Source organism: Ambystoma mexicanum, chromosome 2q (assembly GCF_040938575.1).
Source record: "Ambystoma mexicanum isolate Mex_15411 chromosome 2q, UKY_AmexF1_1, whole genome shotgun sequence".
NCBI classification, from domain to species: Eukaryota; Metazoa; Chordata; class Amphibia; order Caudata; family Ambystomatidae; genus Ambystoma; species Ambystoma mexicanum.
In genome coordinates this window covers 483,947,273-483,966,866 of record NC_090924.1, presented here as the reverse complement: position 1 = coordinate 483,966,866, position 19,594 = coordinate 483,947,273, and the positions used below count along the sequence as shown (strand labels likewise).

Here is a 19,594-nt window from a genome sequence, read left to right as displayed (position 1 = left end):
CGCTGGGAAATATCCGATTTTGAGGCTCAATGTTTCAAAGCAAAAGTTCAGACTGCCATTAGACGTATTCGATCGCCACAGTTTCTGTGCTGCTTCTTCAGTCAAATCTTCTAATCAAGGGATTCAGTGGGGTGGGAGCGTTGATTCTAAATTATCATGAATTATATGAATTAAAGTGCACATTAGAGAGACTAGTTGCCCATCACCCCATGTCTTAACACACTGTGCCAATGTAGTGGTTTGGTATGCAAGTCAATGCTAAACAATGGAATATAAGTTTAGGTCGTACCAAGCCCTGCAAACACAATTGAAACACATGCATTGTGAGTAGGTTTCATTGTTACTGTTCATAGCAAATGCATGAAAAAGGAGTAGGCCCCAAGCTAGAACTTGGATGTTCTTCTCTTCGAAGGCAGCGAAGGCGATATAATGATGTCATCTGAATCCGAGTTTGAAGGTGGAGAGAAGCTTGGCTGTCTTTTATGGTATGGTTGAGCTACAAAAAATTCAAAATAATGAAATGATTAAAAATGCAGTATTCTAATGAAAGCAACCAATTTCAACGATGTCCAACCATTCATTTTACATAAAAAATAAAAAGAAGAAATGTCTTATCAGTAGAATATTTTTGGTCAATAATCTAAGTCCTCTAAAGATTCTTCATATTTCGTAAAATGAACTAGCACCAAACAGACTTTACATTTTCAACTAAAATAGGCAACTGGCAAATGCCAGGATTAGCAGAAGAGACAATTTCAAGTCCGGCACTATGTGCACACTTTGCCTCATTTCCTCCAGGTATTAGGGTTCACGGTATGTGGAAGATTTCTAGGGACAATTCTGAGAAGGAATGAGATCTGTAGAAAGAATGCTTCAATAAAATGGAGCATCTTGTGGCGTTTCCAAAGTTCTAGCTCAACCAACAAAATAAAGGCATGCATTCTCGAATGTCGCCTTTAGAAGGTTCATAAGATGTTCAGGGCACCGTCCCCCTCAGTCTCAGTCTTTCTGGAATTCTTTGTTTGATAGTACTCTAGCTTGTCTGCGGTTGGTGGTTGGACACAACCACCTCAGATATTCTTTTAGGTTCTATAAACGTTTCTGGGGTCCTGACTCCAACCCTCTGCACCCTCTCTCTAGTCCGGATCCTCCTTGATACCACACCACATTAACATTCCTCTCCCACTATGGGCTTAACCCCCTCTAATTGGCCACTCAAGGGACTCCCTGAAGCGCTGGCACTTCTTTAGAAGAGGAAGACGAATGTCGGTGTGAGAACTCACTTGCTTCCGATGCTGCTTCTTTGCCTTTTCATTGCATGGAGGCGCTTGTATTTTGGAGCGTCGTTCCACGCCGTGCAACCTCGACCGAGATTGGCAGTGCCTCGAACTTCGCCTTGTGAACGAAGGTCAAGAACTCCACCACTCTCTCCCGGAGGGCCTTTGGGTACATGGACTGGCACGAGCCACAATCTTGGGTGTTGTGGTCCTCGCCCAAGCAGTAGAGGCCTTTGACGTAGTATGTATAACGTCATTTGAGAAAAATAGCTCGACGAGCATGATCCCAAGCAGAGAAAAGAATGCATGAAAAAAAGGAACTGAGGTCACGGGGCAAGGTGCTGTTAGATATACTAACCCCCAATGTCATGTCCGGCATGGGGCACATAGAGGCATCAGGCTGAGCCGACGCAGAGCTGCACTATACCCCCCGGCGACTGAAAGGTTTGTGGCGAACAACTGCACTGGGATAGGAATATCATAGATCAGGAATCTGTGGGAGGAAAGAATCTATTAGAAGTGCTCCCCTACTAACTCTAGGCACCTCCCTGCCTACCACCTCCTGATGCCTGCCTCCTACCACCACCTCCATGCCTGCCGTCTACCACCACCTCCTGATGTCTTCTGTCTACCACTTCCCAATGTCGTGGGGGTGGTATTCTGAGGGTGGATTACATGGGAGGAGATGGCTGTCGGGAGAGGTGAAGGATCAGACTGGAGAGGCGCAGTATTCTTCCCCTTGACTGTGGAGAAGAAACCCTAATCCCAGAGTTTCTAATGGCCTGTTATAATTCTTCAAAACCCTTTAATTGTAAGGTCTTAAAACACACTTCTGTTAAACATCTTAAGCAGAACGTTATTCCTCCTTCACATATGTATAACCCCTCCACAACTTATTTGACAACTGATGTTTATGATGATTGCTATGTTGATGAAAGTGTTCAACAAAAGAATTTACAACACTATAGTGATCCTTTGGACTCCAATTCCCAGAAATCTGTAAGTACTGGTACAAGGAACAGGAGTAAGGAGCCAGAGGACCAATAGTACTGCCAAGAAGAATGTGCAGTCTAGTTGTTATCCAATCAATAGCCTGAGAGGGACATTTAAATCTGTGAATCATCTGGGGGTAAAGAGAGGTGAAGGAGAAGTTGGCGTTAGCTGCAAAGTATGCAGAGAGGGAAGCGGAGTCGTGGAGAGAGGCAGAAGCCCGGGAAGAAGCCCAGCTGAGGGAGAGCAGTATTCCCAGACTGCCTCTTGTCACTCTGATGTACCAGAGTGGCGGGAGACTCGGCGGAGAGCGACGGGCTCCTGAGAAATACTGCAAAGGCAATGGCAGCCACAGAAAGGTTTTCAGCGGCGCTGTCGAACTGAAAGACAGCAGACTTACTGGCAAGGAATGGTGACGGTGGCAAAGAAGCTGAGAGAGGGTTTGGCAGGCCACGGAAACCATTCCCGAAGCAGTACCGTATCACAGCAACGTGCACCAAGTCGGAGATACCTGGAGGTACCAGTGAGCTGGCCTAGTTAGAGTGGTAACCCCAGGGCGGTGGACAGGCAACAGGATGATTAAGGGAAGGTCGTGAATACTGACCAAAGAGACATTACAAAGAGAGAGCAAGAGGGCAGATATGGTGCAATTCTCCTGATAAGAGATGTCAGTTGTGGGAAACCTGGAACCAGTATTGCCTTAAGCCAAAAAGAGATTGAAAGAGAAACAAGGAGGCAAGAGTTGTATAATTCTCCTGACATGAGATGTCAGTTGGGGGAAACTTGGAACAAGCATTGCCAAGAACCAAGAGACATTGTAAGAAAGGTTGACAGGAGCCTAAACAAACCCTCATATAGGGGGTGCTATCATGGGGGAAGTTGGTGCAAGTCCTAACTGAAGTCAATGTGATACCACTGACAAAGTACAATTGTGTGCTATTTAAGAGAAATATGAATATTGTGGAGAGACCTGAAAAGAGCATCAGGTAGTGAACCTTTTGGAAAAGATACCTGACAGGAGAGTACACCAGTGGATCTACGTGAGCCAAAAGGGGGCTATTCGTGGCAGGAGAGTATAGCAGTATATACATAATTTCAGTTGGAGTTTCAGTTGAAGCTTTTTGGAAAGAGATACCTGGCAGGAGAAATACCTGGGGATCCGAGGGAGCCAAAAGAGGACTATTCCTGGCAGGGGAGTACACTACAAAATTAAATGTTGTGTTGAAAAGGAGTTATTGTTCTACTAAGCCTTTGTTAAAAATCGAACATTCTACTTTGCCATCCTAAAAACCACAAAAGACTTTCTTTCCATATACTTCAACATGTATTACAGATATAATATTTGCCCTGCAATTCTAAAGACTGTGAAAGACATTTCTCCAATATAATTCAAACTGTATGGTAGAAAGAAATTGTTTGCTTTGCCATCTTAAAGACAATAGCAGTGAAAGAGACACTGTCACTACCTTTATTGGAACTTTGATGAAACAGAACATTTCAAAATACACTTTCCTGAAGCATTTCAGGGGAAGGGAAGCTAAACCCTGGAGACAAGAATAGCTTTTTGGAAACTGTATATATATGCGTTTGCACAATTTGGTGGAAGTAAAGACGGACATTCTATTGTACCTTTTTGTATTTTGCATGTTAGTGTGAGGGTCAAAGGTATTTTGGACGCAAGGTCACTTCGCTTTAGTTTTGGTTTCATAGGTAGGGACATCCTATTTTGGTTAGGGCAATATAGGCCTTTTTCCAACCCCATTTTCTATGAATATATATGGCTAATGTTGAGAACACTACAACTTTGTGTTCGCCTCTCATTGCTGGCCCCTCACACAATCTTTGGACCGCAGTGGAGCCACAGCAGGACCTGTGGAAAGCGTTGTTCTGGTTTTAAGAATTGTAGGTCAGGTTGGGGCCTGTGTCTTGGTGACTCTGGCTTGGGTAAGTGTCATGCATGAGTTTGCAGATCGTGTGGCAAGGCCCTGAAAGGACCTCCAGCATTCTTAGCCAGCATGTGACTGTACGCCACCCAGTGGGCTAAGTAGAGGCGACCAGGGGAACCTCCCTATACCACCACCAGGACCATAATCCACTCACTCTGGATGAGCTCTTCCCACCTGGGTCATCTCGCTAGATGCCCTCAGTATATGGTTGGCAACTTTGTCACAGCGTCATATAATGTAAATATTTTAAGAACCTGTGCAGAGCCATCCACATCACATTCAAACTGTCAACACATATGGGTTAATGGACACAACCTTATGTCCAAAATGCCTGCGCTATAGTAAATATGTCCTCTGTAATTCACTTTTCTGGGCCTGTAAATAGCAAAGGTAAACCTAAATAACATTAATATTGTTTTACTCTATGTTCTCCATCTATTTGTTGAGATTCAGCAAGCATTCACTAGAAATTATGACTGATTTAGCCAAGTTATGAATGAAACTCAGTCAGTTAACGGATGTCGCAGGACTAAAGAACCAAATCTGGATGCTGTGCTAGTACAAAGGTCTGCATGGCAGTGGGTTTGTGAACGCATAAACAAAGACCATGTAGCTGACTTGCAGATCTCCTGCAAAAGCACCACCATATAGTAAATGCAGTCAACCGTCCCCTGCTATAATTGCCAGTCAATCTTCCAGGCATTGGTTAATGAGGGCTAGTTAGTAAAGCAATTTGTGTCCCAGAGAGACGAAACAGTTACTTGTCTTTATATGACAATTTGTCTCAACACTCCATGATTCCTACTGGTTTAGTAAATTCTCAAATAACTATAGGCCTCATACTGAAGACAGAAATATTTCCTAAAATTGTCAAACTACTTTAGGTAGTGCCATACATTCCGTGCAGTGTGTACTACCAAACTTGAAGAAAGGCACATCCCCCTATTAAAAGGGTTTCTGGTTTTCAGAGTTTATGTTTGGTCAATTTCAGTGGTGGTTTTCCAGTGTTTTCACAATTTCCTTTAAAGCAAACAGTGTATATAAGTGTTTGTACATTTGTGTGGGTGAAATGGAGCACAACAGTGTTTTTTCAGTGTATACGAAAAACATGTGTTTATTAACAGGCATACTTTTTAGAGTAGAAATATCATGAGATATACATAAAGGCTATTGAGGGAGATGTCTCTTAAAAGGTGTAGCCAACACGCTACTCCTGAGAAAGCCAGCAACAGATGTCAGTGAGCTGCCCCTGGAAAAGATGTAGGCAATTTTGTGTACAGAATAATGCCCTTTTTCAATATCCTGGGCAGGTTCTTTGATGTGTGAGGGCCTGTGTGACAAGAACATGTAGGGGGCCTTAATTTGCATATGTATTGACATCAGTGTGGAATCACAGAAAACGTTACAGGAAGTGACATGAGGCTGTGTGCTTGATGCCATCATGGAAAGCAATATTACAAGAAATTATACTGAGTAAACCAAAAAGCAAACAAAATATGTGCTGTGCAATATATGGCGTGCATTACTTAACGTAATGGTATTTATGATGCTTGAATCTGCTTAGATTCACATGCTTTGCATAGGCCGACATCTTGTGATAGGTTTGGATTATTTCACCAGTTTTTTCGAAGTTCAAAAAAGGACGTCGACTGGGAAGGTTTGGAATATTATCCCTAGTGTGAGGTCTACTATACCCATGATCCCTCATGTGTCGAGGTTTCTCAGATTGTTTTGTTTCTGATGAGAGGGAGAATGGAGTGTATGCGTGGAGAATAGGTAAGCTGTGATGAGGTGTGAAACATCTATGATTCGCCCTAGAACCTCAACTCCAAGAGGGGAGGAACGGTGGGTACATGTGAATCTAAGCAGATACAAGCATCAGAAATACGATTACGGTAGGTAATGTATGCCTTCTAAGGCTTGTGGATCTGCTTAGAACCACATGCTTTGCATAGATTAGCGAGCAGTACTTGGAGAAGGTGGTGGGTTGTTAGAAGGCAGAGCGGCAAAAAGATGTTTTAACACCACCTGGCCCACCTGTGTGTCACCTTTAAAATGTGTATCTAAACAGTAGTAGTGTGTGGAGGTATTAAGTGGCAGCTATGCAAATGGCATCCAAGGGGACGTTTGCAATGAAAGCTAGAGTAGACCCTGTGCGCAGAGTTGAGTTTGCTCTGAGCTTGATGGGTAATGTTCTCTTGGCAAGAAAATAAAGTTGGATGCATTTGAAAATCCATTTTGAAATAGCCGATTTAGAGCCAGGATCCCCCGCTCTCCTGGCGGCCAGTGATGCAAAGAAACGGTCTGTTTTTCTGAGCGGTTTAGTCTTTTGAAGGTAATACATGACAGCCCTTCTGACATCTAAAGTATATAGACTTCTCTCTGCTGCATTAGTTGGGTTTTGGAAGAAAGCAGGAAGTTCTATGGATTGATTTACATGGAACTTTGAGATGAATTTTGGAGAAAAACGTGGATGGGTGTGTAGTACCACCTTGTCTTTGTGAATAATGACAAAAGGATCTTGCACTGAAAGGGCTTGTAATTCACGTACTCTCCTTATTGATGTGATAGCGACAAGGAAAGAAGTTTTATATTTAAGACTTGCTTTGTGCATTGGCTCGAAGGGGGCCCACATGAGCTTTGTAAGCACAGCATTCAAGTCCCAGCCGTGAGTTGGATTTGAAACTGAAGGGTATAGTTTTTGTAACACCCACCATGAATGCTTTCATCACAGGTACTTTCCACCAGGAAACTTTACTTTGTGACGTGGTGCAGGCTGAGAGAGCCGCTAGGTGCACTCGTAGCGAATTAAAGACTAATCCTGAGTCTAAGAGATATAGGGACTCATCACGAGTTTGGCAGTAATCCTTAAATGCGGCAGTAACGCTATTACCGCCGCATTCAAGTGCCCACCAAATCATGGGCTTGGCGGATTTGCCAATTTTCGGTGCTATTACCGCGGCACTAATACCACCGGCGGTAGTAGCGCTGAAAATTCCTCATTGAGCCCAATGGGGAATGGGGAATACCCGAATGGGCCCAATGGGGAATGGGAACTTACCGTTCCGCCAAACTCGCGATCCGGCGCCAATAGTGCCGGTGGGTTTGACAGTAATGCTAATAGCCCCGGCAGTAATACTGCCGGGGATACCGCCCAACTCGTGATGAGGCCCATAGTAAATAGTGTACTATATGTGAAGGTGAAAAGTCAATTGGGTTGATAGTACATGCTTTACACCTAAAAAGTATTTGCATTTGTTAAAATAGCAGTGTCTTGTATTAGGTTTGTGCGCTTCTTTTAAAATGTCAATACACCTTTAGTTTAGGTTTAAATGACCAAACTATATGACTTCAGGAGCCAAACTGCTAAGTTCAGCGTCTGAGGGCATGGGTGGAGTGTTGTCCCTCGGTTCTGTGACAGCATGTTGTATGGTATGACATGGCAGTTTCATTGGAGGACAAAGACATTTTCAGTAGGTGTGAAAACCATGCTTGTCATGCCGACATAGGAGCCATCAAGATTAAGGTTACCCGTTCCTGGTGTTGATTGTGGACTATCATGTTGAGAAGAAGAATTGGGGGAAAGCGTACACAAATCTCCCCGACCAGTTCATTAACAGAGCATTTTCCTTGGATCTTGACTGGGAAAACCTGGATGCGTACTCATGGCATTGTGCGGTCTCTTGTGTAGCAAAGAGATCTATGTCTGGTCTGAAAACCCCCAGTTTGTGAAGATACTGTGTAGGATGTTGGTATTCGACTGCCACTCGTGTTCTGACAGGAGTTGTGCACTTCTTAGTATGTCTGCTAGAGAATTGTGTTCCCCTGGAACATGTTGTGCTAGGAGAAACATGTTGCATTTTAGTGCCTACAGCCAAATGTTCTGGGCTAGTTTGGACAGCCCGGGAGAGTGTGTACCTTCCTGCTTGTTTATGTGGAACATGGCTGTAGTGCTGTATGTTAGTATGAGCAATGTTTTCTCTACTAGCTGTTTCAATGCTTGCAAAGATTTGAGGACTGCTAGTGGTTCTAGAAGATTGATATGCTTTTTGGTTAATGCTTGTGTACGCACCCTGTGCACAGTGTGATGGAGAAAATGAGCTCTCCACTCTCTTAGAAATGCGTCTGTAGTGAGAGTGGCCTCAATTGCTGGGGTGTTGAATGGCTTGCACTTTAAAAGGTTTTCGTTTGTCCACCACCGCAGAGATAGAATGGAAGGATGCGAAACCACAACTAGATCGTCCCACAGACCGCTTGCTTGCATCCATTGTTAGCCACTCTTGCATTGGGCGCATGGCCAACCGGGTGTGTGGCACAAGGTAAATGCAGGACGCCTTCATTCCAAGAAGGCGCATGGCCTTTTGCATATTGAGGGATTTGAAACAGCATGTTTTGTACCCTCTTGTTGGAGGGGAAGACTAGGCCATCTTTTGTTTGAGTTAGTGCCCCCAGAAATTGTTTAACTTGACTGGGCGCTAGACTTGACATTTTCTCGTTGATGGAGAAGTCCAATTAAAACAGCAGATTGACTGTTGAGTATTTTGCTGATAAGAGGGGCGTTTCCTGTTATTAGCTAGCCGTCTAGGCAAGGATACACTGGTATGGACAGCCTCAATAGGTGTGCGGCCACTACCGCCAGGACCTTTGCAAACACTCCTGGTGCTGAGGTAGTGCTCGTTACCCCACTTTGAATCTTAGGTATTCTCTGTGCACTGGCAACACTGAAATATTAAAGTATGCATCTTTCATGTGCAATGTAAAGCGCTATATAAACCTAATAAATACAAATACAAAGTTGCCATGTAATACCCCAGTTTTAGTGAAGAAATTATTTCCTGCAGCATTGTCATCCTGAATTTTTGGGGTTTATGTGAGAAACCTGAGGGTATTCTCACTCCTACTCTCCTTGGATCCTATCCGCAGGGGGCCAGGGAAAGGCCATCGCTCTTGGATTCTGACGCTGGGGGTGAAGAAGCAGGGGAGGTTAACCTGGGTGGAGTGTCCTAGAGGATTGGGAGTGGGGTGCCCTCGGGCAAGACATGGGATCCCCTTTTCCCTTTGACAATCAACCTAACCCCCCCCTGACCTTTATCGCTATTATAAGCCAGCTCCCCTCAGTTCCACACACTTGATAGTACTGAGACGAAGAAGAGGAGACAGAGTAATGCACACTAGACCATGTTACCACTTCAGTACTGGGACGAGGAAGATGCCTGTAAAAGGTAGTGACGGTCAGGCATGTCCTCTTAATTATGGTCAGGCAAATCCAATTGGAAATACACACCTGCAACCTGTTAAAGGGTTACAGGTGTATAAAAACAGACCGAATGTGCAGCAAGTAGAGAGACAGGGACACCTGTGGGAAGGAAACCAGCGGGAGGCCCATGTTTGGAAGAGGCAGCCATGGTGGGACCTCTGGGATAGCCATGACGCTGGCTTGAATTCCAGTGTGCAGGAGCCCCTGCGACAACAGCATATAAGAAACTACACCAGTATGAAATAAAAGGTGGGACAGAACTAAGACCACCACAAAGTGAACTTTATGAACAATTACAGCGCGGCAAGGCAAAAGACTGGCAAGAGGTGTGTGACATACTTTGGCAGAGACAGGGGCTATCGAGGAGAAGCCAAAGAAGTGTAAATATTATACATAAAGCAAGGAGGCCATAAGGAGAGGGATCCTGGTTGCACGACCTGTGGTGGGTAGACCGTGTGGGTCCGACACCTGCGCCTAGACCAGTGAGCCCTGAACTGCGAGAACCAAAAGACATTGTGGAATAAAACCAAGAAGGATACTGCCAGTGAATGAATGAGGCAATCCAAGAATATGGTGAAGCTGACCTTAAGTTGTGTTAACCTTTTTCTTTGAAAGATTGATATAACTATAACTGGCAGAGTTGAAATCTTGGGGAAGGGAGCCCTGAGATTTGAGACATTACACATCTTGTCTTCGGGCAAAGCTTCAACACCATTTTTCTTGGTACTATATTGCTTGGAACATGGGGAAGGGAACCCTGAGGATTGTGTGGAACTGTGTTAACTTGAATGGAAGTAAAGTCATTCTAAGACTTTTGTGGAACTTTCTTGAACTTGAGGAAGGGAGCTGAAGAGGAAGCCGAGAGATGGAAGCAGCTCGGAAATTTGTGTTGAACACTTTCTTTTGACCGTGACATCCTTACACATGGGTTAGCTTTAGCTGTGAGTGCAAGCATTGGTTTTGAATAGAAAAAATGTTGGGTGGGAGGCACAACAAAAAGTCAAATGCTTCACTGAAAGAAGTTATGTGAGAAAATCCTTAGTAATGTGTATAAATTAGAACACAAGACACACACCGGACGTTGCCAGCCGGTAACCCTATGCTGCACTCCTAAAGGGACAGTCCCAAAAAGTCATTTCCAACCGCATGGGATGTACAAGCCCCTAGAAGGAGGTAGTTAGCCCAAGTGGTTGATGCTGTGAATTTATCCACAATAATAAGTTTCAATTATTACTTCACCAATATTGAGTTAATAGAGCATGTCTATTTTTACATGATCCTGTCCGCCTGCTTATACACAGTCAAGAACCACCAAACTGAAAAAGGCAGGTTTGAACAGGTAAAGTGTTTATATAAAACAAGATCAGTTTACACCACGCTGTTAATGCACAGTGTGGGATACAGATTCGAAGAAAGCATATATTGGTACATTTCAAAAAACAATATCACAACTGAGCTGAAAGAGCGCTCAAATTAACCACAAAGTATACAAAGGAATAAAATTGCTTCATACAGGGTATCAACCACACACTGATGTGCGACTAAATGAAGACGTGTATTTTTACAGTTCTGAGCAATACAGTTCGCTCTACTCAAATCATCCTAGAAACACTCCTGTGTGGTCATGGGTGCCAACGCGTTTAGGAGTATACTAAATCCATCTTCAGGGAAGGACGTGTTTAAGCTTCAATGTGTTCAGTTAAAATTCCTACAAGTATCTCCTGGAAAGGATAAGAGTACACTAATTAGATCTATGTGGTATACTCGAGACACGAAAAAAACTGTTGTTTCAGAGGAAGTCCACTAACCTTAATTTCATGGCAAATAGAAGACACTGGCTTCTACCTACATGGTAGATACAAAATGAAACAGAGTAAGTATCAAGCCTTCTAAAGTGGACTTACAGTGGAGTCTCATACTTGAGTGATACATGCGCTAGCTTCACTACTCACCCGGTCAGAAGACAAGCTCCTATCCCCGGGTAGTGATGTAGTGTCGGGCGGTGACTCCCAAAGTAGGCGACTGGGAATAGAGAAGAGGTAAAGGGAACTGGAGTCATGTCTAGAACTCATGTACCATTGTTCCAGATAATAGGGAAGTGTAACACAGACTACCCCTACATGGATAATTCAAACATGTGGCTAAATTTAGGAGAAAATACTTGTGCGACTAGCGTGGATTCGGATTAACTGTAATTAATAAAGGATGTGTAGCCAAAACTGTCCATTCAGGGACGATTCAAACCAACAGCTAAGATTAGGGCAAAGACGCGTACAGGTTGCGTCCGTTCAAAAGTGCTCACTGACGTTAATTCAAAGTATAGACTATCCCAATCATTCTATACATTTGGTATATGTGGAGGAGCAGGGGCCCTGTGCATCCCCTCAATATTACCCACCTTGTGAACGACACACAGCAGAGGAGTCGAGCAGCCCGTCACCTAGACGCGCTGCTCGTCTCTGCCTGGCGTAAATGGTAACCATGGGAGGGCGTGCACTCCGGTTGCTATCTTTGTGTGGGACATAGTCATCTATTGCGAGTATATCTGTGACTAGATAAGTAATGGATTAATATTGTATCCTCATTGCATCCTCATATTTATCCCTGTAAGCCGTGTCTATCTCATGGCTCAGGCTCGATGTGTACTCATTGCCTGACTCAAACGTCAAGCATCATCGTTGTTGAGTCTCTGGTTGCCATGGCCGCGGCGCGCACGCACATCGCGACCATGGCCTCCAGAACTAGACGTCGGGGAACGTTCCTCTCCTTGCCTGTCCGGTACGTGTTGCGTGGTGTTATCTAAGACAGATATGGGCGCTGCACACCCACTCATCGTCCCCATTGTATGTGGAGGGATTATAGTACAGCATACATAATACCAATGGTATATATCTGCATGAGGGGGCCCTCTAGGGAGCAGATAGATCTCCAAGCTCACTAAAAAGAATGTGAGAGTGTCAAGGGTCCTGGGAGGGTAGGATCGTGTAAAACTGAATTAGAAGTGGAAGGAGGGGCACCACAGCAGTAAAGAACTACATGGTGCCCCACCTCCCGCATGCACTTAGGAACCCACCGAGGTAGGACGAGGGGCACCATATAGCAACATTCCCTCATCCCCCTCTACCCGAGTGTACCCATGTCAATTATGTTGTGATGCGGTTATGTCCTTGCTCCTGTGTTCCAGCTAGCATACACATTAGTATATTTCATTCCTTCCAGTCCATGTGTTTGACCGTAGCATACACTAAAAAACATGATCATTAGAGTTATATCAGTCTCTCGGTGCCACGAATGTTCACATTCTAAGGAATCACAGCAGATTAGGGTGACTAACTCATATCCAATAAGGTTTTCATAACACCATAGAACATTAGATTCCGGATGTTGCTAATGCGTATTCAACTCAAGTTTAACAGAGACTCCTACTAAAATATACAGCACATTACAAGAAGCACTCTACAAAAAGCACATAAGGTCAAACTCGCAATTCATGCCTCTTGGGGTGAGGCAATCCAACAGATCAATGCAGACAATCTCCCTCTGTAGCAGTTTCTTATGGACACCCCCCCTCTCGGGCCCAATGGAACTTATTCCAAAATCATGCATTTCAATTGGGCAATAGAATGCCTTGATTCCATAAAATGCATCAACACTGGTGATCTGAGACTTTTTGTCCGAATATTCGACTTGTGCTCCGTCCATCTCAGTTTCGCCTTCCTCATAGTGATCCCTACATAGTAGAATCCACAGGGACATTTTAGAGCATAAACAACATTCGTGGAGTCATAGGTACATGAGTGTTTAAGTGTAATGGGTTTGCCCGTATGTGGGTGTGAGATCGTATTCCCTGGCAAAATGTTACTGCAGTGCTGGCAGTTAAGACATGGTTATGTCCCTTTGTACCTTGTGGGTGCCACCTGATCCATGGATGAATCTGCTCTAATCAAGCTGTTTCTTAGAGCGCTACTATTTCTGTAAGCGAAAATTGGAAGCTGTTGAAAAAGTGGCTGTGTCTGGGGGTCCATTTGCAGCATTGGCCAGTTTCTTTGGATGATACTCCTGATTTATTTGCTCTGAGCGGAATGTGCTGCAACGTGCACCATACAATCATCTTTGTTCCGATTTTTTGATGTAAGTAAGGTGTCCCTCTCAATGGTAGCAACCTTCTCCTAAATTTGAGCAATAGTGGTTGGATTGTACCCTCTTTCCTTAAACTTTTGGCGTAGAGAGGCTGATTGTCTCACATATTCCATATCCTCTGAGATGTTCCTCCGGTAGCGTAAGAATTGGCTCAATAGGACACTGTCTATTGTCCTATGAGGATGAAAGCTTGTAGCCAACAGGAGACTATTTCTGTCTGTAGCTTTGGTGAAGATCCTTGTCTCCAGATTATCTCCTTTAATGTAGACTTCGACATCCAGGAAATTAATCTTCAATTTACTCGTCTGTGTGGTAAATTTAATCCGCGGATGCATTTCATTCATCATGGAGAAGAAATGTATCAATTCATCGTCCGGGCCAGACCAGATACCAAAGACATCATCTATGTACCTTACAAAGATGGTCAGATGGCGTAACCATCTTGCAGATGTCAATACATGTTCTGTTTCTAGGTGGTACATATAAGTATTGGCGTAAACTGGGGCCATAGCTAGTATCCTGAGAGTTGTAAATAGAATTTATCTTGGAATCTGAAGAAGTTGTTCACCAGTACTAATTTGAGCAGTGTTAGCACAAATATTTTGTCGCCCTGGCAGTTGTCAGACTTCAGTAGTAGCCATTCCACAGTCTCTAGGCATTGGTTTTGGACACAGACAGACTTTTAAGTTGAACTCTTTGACTCAGGCTTTCCTTAGTTTAGGGTGTAGGGAAATCCCACATTAGCATAGCTCCGAGCGCCGTTGTTTTTCCCTTTGTTGGCTCCCTCCCTCCCTCTCCTAACTTCCTGGTCTCTTCCCTCTTCCGCCTCCCATCCCGCCCAATGCCTGTGATTGGTGGCTGGTCCGTGTGTTACACTGGGTGCCGTGTGGTGTACAGGGCTACGGGCAGATTTCTGATTTCATTTTACACTGACCGACCATCAGGTGAGGCCAGCGCTGCTCTTCGAGCCTACTGGGCAGAATATTGAATATTTGCGTTGCTGTTTCTATTGTGCTCAGAGTGCCGTTGTTTTTCCCTTTGTTGCCTCCCTCCCTTCCTCTCCTCACTTCCTGGTCCTTTCTCTCTCCCACCTCCCATCCCACCCACCACCCGTTCTCTGACCCTAATAGGCCAGCCCTCTGCCCATGCAGCCCCCTGTGGCTAAGGCCCCCTAAGCAAAGGGCGGCTCCAACATTGGAGGCTCCAGCCTGTGTCTGCAGGTGTCCACAGGGGATGCCAGTTGCCAGTCATCATCCAGGTTAGCTCCACAGGCTTCCCTGCTCACCCCCCTTTCCACCCTGCAGACTCTCAAACTCAGATGTGTTTCCCCCGTTAATATAATTTGTACTGTATCAGTATTTAAATTGCAGTGTGAAACCTAGGCCTTTCTCCCTCTATTCAGGAGTCCCAAAATTAGGTGCGTTTTCTCCTCCTGTCTTAAAACGTGTATTTTGATATTTCTTTAGTCTGAGTGTCGTCATCTTGTTCTACTGCTCAACCGCCTTGCTTCCCACCATCTCGTCTGCCTGCACACTTCCCTAGTGTTCCCCCCTCCCCTCTCCCTTACACCTCTCTACACTCCCCTCTTACTCTATGGTGCTCTCTGTCTCTCCTATCTTTTCTAGCTGCTTCTCTATTGACAATCCTCCCATTCTCACTAAATCTGGTAGGAAGAAGTTTAAAAAGGACATCCTGGTCTCCAACACAGGCCTCCCTATCGCTGACACCTACACCAGTGCCTCCTCCAAAGAAACTCTCAACGACATCCTCTTTGTCGTTCCCTCGCCAGACCTATGGACCCTACGTATGGTCTCTGTGCTCTCCCCTTTTTCTTCTTCCATTAATGGTGGCACCCGGTGGCATGCCCTCCTGGCCTCCTTCCATTCCTCTAAGGTCATCATTAATGTTTACTCGAATGGGACCGTCCTGGTCCAAGGCCCTCAGGCCAACCTTCACCTCTTTGACAGACGCTTCCCGTGCCTCATCAATTTCCTTTCTTCTCCTGCTGTCCCCTCCCTGCCCTCCACGGCTTCCTCGCCACCCTCCGCAGCCTCCTCTTCAGCTACCTTGCCCTCTCCTTCCCTCTCTGCCCCCCCCTCGGGCTCCTTCTACACCTCAGCAGGGCGTACCGCTGATCTGTACCCCTCCCTGGAAGTCCTTCAACCTTCTCCACATTGCCACTCTTAACTCTCGCTCAGCTGTCAAATACTCCTCCGACATCTGCTGCCTTCTGGAAGAACTTGACCTCGATGTCCTCGGTCTCACCGAGACATGGTTCACGGCCAGCTCTGTCACAAGTTTTGACACGCTCCCCCCTGACGGCTACAAAAACCTCTCGGCGCCCAGGTCCAACCGCTCCAGAGGGGGTGTAGCCCTGATCTTCCCTAAGTGGACTCCTGCCTCTGTCATTCCTACGCAGGTCTACTCCTCTTTCGAATGCCTTGTCTGCAGGCTCTCTCTCTCCCTAGCCATTCCCTTACTGTGGCTACCATCTATCGGCCACCTGGTCAGATGATCTCCTTTGTCTCTGAGTGGGCGGACCTCCCCTCTTCACTCTTGGCCTCGACCACTCAACTACTCCTTCTTGGAGACTTCAACATCCACCTGGATGCCTCCTGTCCTCCTTCTGGACTCTTTCGCGACCTCTGCAACTCTCTTACTTACTATTCTCCCCTCTGGCCCGACTCACTCTGCAGGGCACACACAGGATGTTCTGATCTCCTAAGACCTTCCCCTTTCTGTCCCTTTCACCACTCCTCTCTTCTGGAGTGATCACTTTCTCCTTTCCTCCCATCTCACCCTCTCTATCCCACATGCCAAGCCACTTCCATCACTGCAACCCACCTTCTCGGTCATCCGACCCATGAAGCGTGTATCAGTTGAGGCTTTCGCTGCCACTTTCTTACCCCCTCCTCCCTCTTTGGCTGACTCTCATCCTGACATAGCCCTCTCCACGTTCCACTCTTCTATATCTGATACTCTTGATATTCTTGCGCCCCTGTCATGAGAATCCGCCTGAAGCCCAAAGCCAAGAGCAACTCCTGGTACGACTCAGACCTCGTCATCCTTAAACGCAAGTGCAGGGTGGCCGAGAGGAAATGGCGTGCTTCATGTACATCCAAGCCTGTGTCTGCGGCATCTAACAACTCGGCTGAACTCTTTAAAATCTGCAAGGAACTGGCCAATCCTGCTGCAGTCTCTACCTCTCCTGTCCCGTCCCAGGCCTTTTGCACGGCACTGGCTTCTAATTTCATCTCTAAAACTCAGGACATCCTGTTCTCACTCTCCTCCTGTCCCCTTACTCTTCTCCCTGCTCTTCCTCTGGCCATTCTGCAGCCACCTCTCCTCCCTCCTTCTCTGCCTTTCCTCTGTTCTCTGCAGACAAGGTTTCCAGACAAGTCGGATCTATGAAAATCTTGTCAAAACAGGTTCTCCCCTATTCCTCCAAAACCATCAAGGACCACAGACTCTCTGGCTCCTGCCCTGGCTGACTTCTGCAACCACTCCTTCACCACTGGAGTCTTCCCATCCCCCCTGAAGCACTCCCTTGTGCACCCACTTCTTAAAAAAACCCTCTGCTGACCCCTCCCTGCCCGGATAACTATCGCCCAAACTCCATCACCCCCTTCCTGGGCAAGCTCCTGGAGAAACTTGCCATCTCCCAGCTTGATCTCCACACTGAATCTGTTGGTTGTCTTCATGACCATCAGCCTGGCTTCAGAGCTGCCAGAAGCAAGGAAACTGCTCTCCTGAACATCCGTGAAGATCTTCTCTCCAACCTCGACTCTAACACCCCCTGTGTCCTCATCTTGCTTGATCTCTCTTCTGCCTTTGACACTGTCAACCATGCCATCCTGGTCAATCGTCTCTGTGATAACCTGGGTATCACTGGTCAGGCCCTGGCATGGCTGACTTATTTCCTCTCTGACCGACCCTCCCAGGTCAAACTTGGGTCCTTCCTCTCCACTATCTTTTTCTCTACCTGTGGTGTCCCCAGAGGTCTAACCTCTCTCCCTGGTTGTTCAACCAATACTTGCCATTCCTTGCCCACCACAATGCCACTCTCTGCCCCAACTTCCAGTGCTATGCGGATGACACTCAGCTCATTTTCAGGCTACCTTCGGCCACCTCTTCTCCTTCCCTCATCTCTGACTGTCTGCTATCCAGGAGTGGTGTGCCGCCAATGACCTCTGCCTTAATGCCAGTAAGACTGAGATTCTCCTCATTGGCAAACCCGCCACCTCCTTTCCTGTCACTCTCTGGCCGGCCTCTCGTGGCCCTCTTCCTGCTCCCACCTGCAAGGCTAAAAACCTTGTGGTCATCTTTGACTCCACAATCCCCTTCTCTCCTCACATCACTGACGTTTCTAAGAAGTCAAACTAACAGCTGCACCTCTTCACAGGTATTCTTCCTTTCCTCTCCTTCCCCCAGAAGCTTACTTTCTCCAGGGAGCGCTGGTTCTCTCTAGGATGGACTACTGCAACAGCCTCTTTCTAAATCTGCCTGCCTCTACTCTCCCTCCTCTGCAACTCATCCAGAACAGGACTGCAAGACTTGTCCTTGGCCTCAAGCCCAGGGATCTTATCTATCCAGGCCTGAAATCTCTGCACTGGCTCCCAGTGGGTGCGAGGATTAAGTTCAAAACCCTCTTCATTATCCACAAGGCCTTCTGGGGCCCGGGGCCTCAATACCTTCAACTCTCTCTTGCAAAATATCTTCCTTCTCAAGCTCTTTGCTCATCTGCCTTCAACTCCCTCAGGGTCAGTCGCTTTTCCAAGCAACGAGTTGGTGGGAGATCTCTTTCTTCAGCTGCGGCCTCCCTCTGGAACAGCCTCCCTGCCTCACTGAAACTTGAAGAGAACCATCTGCGGTTCCGGAAGCACCTCAAAACCTCTTTGCTTCTGGTTTTTCTCCTCCCCTCCCATGCTGACCTCCTGGCTGTAACCTGAACTGCACTGGTTACCTGGACACCCTCTGATCTCGGGCCCAGGTCCTCCCCCGCCAGTCTCACACTCCTGCACTGCCCGCTTGGCAACCCCCGCACTTGGGGACTGTTTCTGTATCCCTGAAGTCCCCCTACCAGCACTTGACACCAGATGTCTGCACTTACCCTTGCACTTGCCACTTGCTGGCCTTTACCTTACTTATTGCTATTTATCTATTCCCATGTACTGCACTATCCCTCCTCCCCATCTCATGCACTTGCGCGATCTGAATAAGACCTGGCCTGGTAGGATCGTTGTCTGTCCTCACTTTGTTCCCCCTCCCTTGCGCGCTTTGAAACACTTGTGTATAGGCGCATTATTAATGCCATATCATATCATAGGGCAAGTTAGGCCTTATACTATTCTGACATTTAAAGGAATGGTTTGGTCAAAAAATGTTATTGTCCCTACGGGTCGGCCATGTGTTTTTAAGCCTAAGTCGCTCGATTTTAGAAAAATGTCCTATGGACCTTACCAGAGTTTTCGTCCATTAAACGCACGCGAAAACAGGCATCAGGGCGCTGCCATTTTGTGATAATCCTATCACTTGCCCCATCGCCCTGGCTGACCTGCTTTTGCGGCACTAAATCATATCCCCCGCCCCAGAGCCTGTCATCAGCAGACGCGTACCGCCCATTTCACAACGCCAAAGCACGTCTCGTGTTAACATTCGCTGCGCTTCAGCTAATGACGTGTCGCCATGGAAATGGCAGGACACCTCTTTCCTCAATAAGTATAAACAGACCGTTTCACAACACACAGCAGCAGATTTTCGATTCCATTCCTCTCTCTGTGACTCGTTTCTGTGCTCTGGTCAGTTAACTTGGTTGCTTGTGGCCCGTGTGAACAGATACCAGTACTACCGCTATAAATTATTTTAGTTTGTTTAACACACAATGGCTACAATAATGCCCTACATGTACGAGCCCGAGTATACCGAGGAGGAACTACTGGAAAGGGAAACACGCGAAAACGATGGGTCTTCGGACAGCAGTTGGG

At 46.2% G+C, this 19,594-nt stretch overlaps 1 protein-coding gene across 7 annotated transcripts in view; it reads right to left on the bottom strand.

The window, feature by feature from the left end:
- Positions 1-246: 246 nt before the first annotated feature.
- IQCE (IQ motif containing E) overlaps positions 247-19,594 on the bottom strand; it is a 1,388,455-nt gene continuing 1,369,107 nt past the window's right edge. For all 7 annotated transcript variants that reach the window (XM_069647600.1, XM_069647604.1, XM_069647602.1 and 4 more), the window contains one exon: positions 247-496. In XM_069647600.1, coding sequence (XP_069503701.1) covers positions 384-496 — 113 coding nt within the window. In that variant the 3' untranslated portion in view covers positions 247-383. The remainder of the gene's footprint in view (positions 497-19,594) is intronic.